We start from the raw sequence: 3,627 nt of genomic DNA on the forward strand, positions 1-3,627 counted from the left end.
ACAGTTGGATTATCCTTTTTGTAGTGGGGAAAATGCATCCATCTATTCTCACTCTGGATTCACCTATATGGGATAAAATGCTCAGAGACATCAGGTCATGTTTTTAACTGTTCTTTTGTTGTCTTTCCTTTGAAATGTGTTTCCCAGAACATGAACATCAGTGGGAGTTGCTGCTTTCCCAGCTGGACTTGAGCTCTTACTGCCAGTAAGAGGGGCAGCTGCTCTAACTAGGTTGTGGTCATTGGCATTGACGTGCCACATGGGGCTTGGATACTTTTCTTTGCACTTAATTGTCTTGTGGGGGTTGATGAGCCTTGGAGGACGCTCTGATGTGCAGATGAGAGGGGAGCCTGCCAGGGCAGCCGTGGCAGATTGGGGTCCTTACTGCATCTTTGGTGCTTGCTCTTACTGTTACCACCTCTTCACCTCCTTCCAGCTGCTTTCTGCTTGAATCCAGTGTGGAAACAAGTGTGGACAACAGGGGTGGCTGCTGGGCCCATTGGGGCAGAAATGGTGCAGGTTGTACAGCCATAGGGATGGGGGATGGAGAATGCAGAGCACAGGAGTCACGGGCAGTGCTGGTCACCCAACAGGGCTGGTTTTCACCTGGTACCTCCAGCCACAGTTCCTTCGCTGTGTAAAACTGGGATGTGATTCATCAAGGAAAGCAACCCCCACTGCACACTGTCTTCTCTTTGCAGGGAGGCTGTCGGAAGGGGGTTCTCTGGAGCTGAGCTGTAGTGCTGGTCCTGCAAAGGTGATACTGGAGCCAAACCAGGTGGTGATTTTGGACTGTAACCTGACCCCTGTTGAGCAAGTGATCAATATCACATGGAAGAAGAATGGGTTTCCATTAGTGGAGCAGGAACATCTCCACGTGCTTCCAAATGGATCGCTCTTCATCTCATCCCAGGCTGTGGCAAAGGACAGTAAATATCCCGAGAGGGCTGTTGCCGAGGGTAATTACTCCTGTGTGTCTCACAGCTCCCTAGGGACTGTCACCAGTCAAACAGCTGCAGTCAGATTTTCAAGTAAGTATTCTGGGGGTTTTGTTGATTTTCTTTCTTTTTCCTCCTGGTATTTATACAGAAATCTGCTTCCCCAGGAGCTTGAGATAAAATGTCTGGGAAATAAAACCGTAATAATGGTGTATAGGTGGGATTGGGCATAGTGCACAAATAAGCAGTGGTGTCTTCCTGTTATCCCAGTGTTAACATCCTGTGTAACTCCCCCAAGTAAGTGCCATCAACTATGAATTAAAAACAGGACCCTCCTCTCTCCAAAAGATAGTGCTTGTTTTTGCAGAGAACTTCAGAGCCCTGAGTGCAGCACCCCGTGCTTGGTGAGGTGGCTGTTGGGGGGTCTGGCTATGACAGCCTGTGAGGTGAATATCTCTTTGTATGGAAGAGGTGAAAGAAAGGGTTCTTCAGGGCAGTTTTTGTTTGGATCGAGAAGGACACTCCAAGATCTGAACTGCTGAATATCCACACAGAGTTTGAAAATAAAATTCCTTTGTATTCAGGGTTGACTCCTGGGGCTATTTTAAGTGAGTGCAAATAAATGATTCCTTGACCTACCAAATAGCTGAGGCTAGAAAATAATACAAATACAGTAACACTTTTCTCTAGTACAGTGACTTGTGTAAATGTTGCTGAAAACAGCTGCACAGCACACCATGGGAGCTGTGGGGGGTGAAGGTGCAGAGAGAATGTCCTGGCAGCCCCTTTACAATGGGATGTTTTTAGGCTCTGGTACCCCAGACGGGGCCATCTAGGTTTGGCCAAGTGAGTGTTTCAGTCTGTAAGCACTGTGCTATAAAACCAGAACTGCTGGTGAAGCTTTGCCGGATCAGGGGAAAATCTTTGACCTTTGCAGCATGTCCTCCTTTTCTGCTCAGAAAATGTTTAGCATGCAGTCAGACATCCTGCACACAGGTATTGCTTTGGAGGAGGTGGAAGTCCTGGAGTAGAAAAGCTGTCATTAGTCCAGCTGGATTTATTTAGCTGCTTCTGCCTCAGTGCCAGACAGCCTGAGTTAGGATATATTTATTCCCTTTTAGGGGTGACTTATGTTGAAGTTTGTGCTGTGTCTCTTACACAGTGGCAATGGACTGTGTCTCTTTTATGGTCCTGGGTTTATTGTTTGATGTCTTACAAGTTAAAACAGTGGAGACATCTCAAAACGGGGAGGCTGACTTAAATTGCCCTTCCCTCCTCCTGGATTTTTCCAGAGAGGCATACATGGGTGATGCCTCTCTCCATCCCCTTCTGTGTTTCTCCCAGAAACAGGAAATTTCAAGTGAACTCTTTTCTTGTGTGTACTCATATGTCTCCTTTTATTACCATCTTCACGGGGAAAATGCTGCTTCCATGGCACACACATGCACCTGACATAATATACCCATTTCTGAGCGGGGAGCAGCAAGGGAATTGATTAATGAAATGCATCTCTTGCTTCGATTTGTTCCGAGGGTTGGGCAAAAGTGCTTGCTCCATTAGCATTCAGCAGAAGCAAGTGAGGATTTTAAAGCCTTGGGTTTTTTCCCCTGCCACTCAACACAGTCTATCCAAAGCTGGATGGAGTGGATGGACTTACTCTTTGTGCTGATTGCCCTGGGGACTGCTGATCAGGATGGGGCTGGAGAAGAAAACCTGTTAATGGGTCAGTAGAAGAAACCCTGTACAGCAGGTGGGATGTGTTATTCCTGCCCTGAGCTTGTCCTTCTGACCTGCAGGGTCTTTCCTTCCCTGGGATGAGGTTCCCATGCAGGGCTGTGGGGCACTCTGTGTGCCACTGAGTCTTGCAGTAACAAGTAGGAGCATTGGGGATTCATAGCACCTGCCTTGCTCAACACTGCTTTGGTGCTGGTGGTGTCATCTGCCATGTTTCAGGCTTGTGGGAGTTCACTTCTCCCCCCTGAGAGCCCCAAGAGCAGCTCTGGCTCCTCTGTGTAAGGGCTGCTGGCTTCCCAGTGGAGGGAGGGGATGCTCCAGGCAGCAGGGAGCCCGGAGGCTGGAGGAGGCCTTTTGAAGGTGGGAGTGGTGGAGGTTGGGTGGCGTGTAAAGGCTGTGACAATGTGATGACTTCCATCCTTCCACTGTGGTCCAGGAGTTCAGCTTCTTGGCATTTTGCTGGATAAACATATGGCTCACTGCCCAGTGATCCCTGGCGCTCTGTGTGCCACCAAGGGACCCATGCCATGGTCCCCATCCACACCTTGTGGCAGTGGTGGCCATGGCAAACGAGGAGGCACGAGTCTGGTCCCAGCCTCGTGTGTGAGTACTCCTGTTGAATGAGCAGCTGCTCAGGGTGATGAATTGGGTTTGCAGGTTTTCCTGAGCCCCACATGCTCCCACATGGAAGTACCAGGGGCGTTACTGTAGTTGTGGGAAGGTGTAGCTTTCTACCTGTTAATAACTACATTGATGAAGATTTGTTAAAGCTTTTAATTTAGCTTAAACATTTTGTGCAAGGGAGGTTGGAGAAAATTACAGTAATTTTGACTGTCAGATGAAGATGTTTGCTGTGCCTGAAGGGAATGGGCCAGTGTCACGTGGCTGCTGGCAGGGAGCAGCAGGGAGAGGTTTGGAGTGTTTCTGCACCTGCAGGGACAGGCCACAGCAGGAA

The 3,627-nt window shown here is 48.8% G+C and overlaps 1 protein-coding gene across 4 annotated transcripts in view; it reads left to right on the forward strand.

The window, feature by feature from the left end:
* The first annotated feature begins 497 nt into the window (after positions 1-497).
* Positions 498-3,627, forward strand: part of IGDCC4 (immunoglobulin superfamily DCC subclass member 4) — a 56,273-nt gene continuing 53,143 nt past the window's right edge. The window contains exon 1 of one of the 4 annotated variants that reach the window (XM_017736299.1): positions 498-1,031. In XM_017736299.1, the coding sequence (XP_017591788.1) occupies positions 551-1,031 (481 nt within the window). In that variant the 5' untranslated portion in view covers positions 498-550. The remainder of the gene's footprint in view (positions 1,032-3,627) is intronic. The other 3 variants (XM_017736300.1, XM_017736307.1, XM_017736314.1) reach the window with 3 other exon arrangements.

This window comes from Corvus brachyrhynchos, unplaced genomic scaffold (assembly GCF_000691975.1).
Source record: "Corvus brachyrhynchos isolate BGI_N302 unplaced genomic scaffold, ASM69197v1 scaffold200, whole genome shotgun sequence".
In the NCBI taxonomy this organism is placed as follows: Eukaryota; Metazoa; Chordata; class Aves; order Passeriformes; family Corvidae; genus Corvus; species Corvus brachyrhynchos.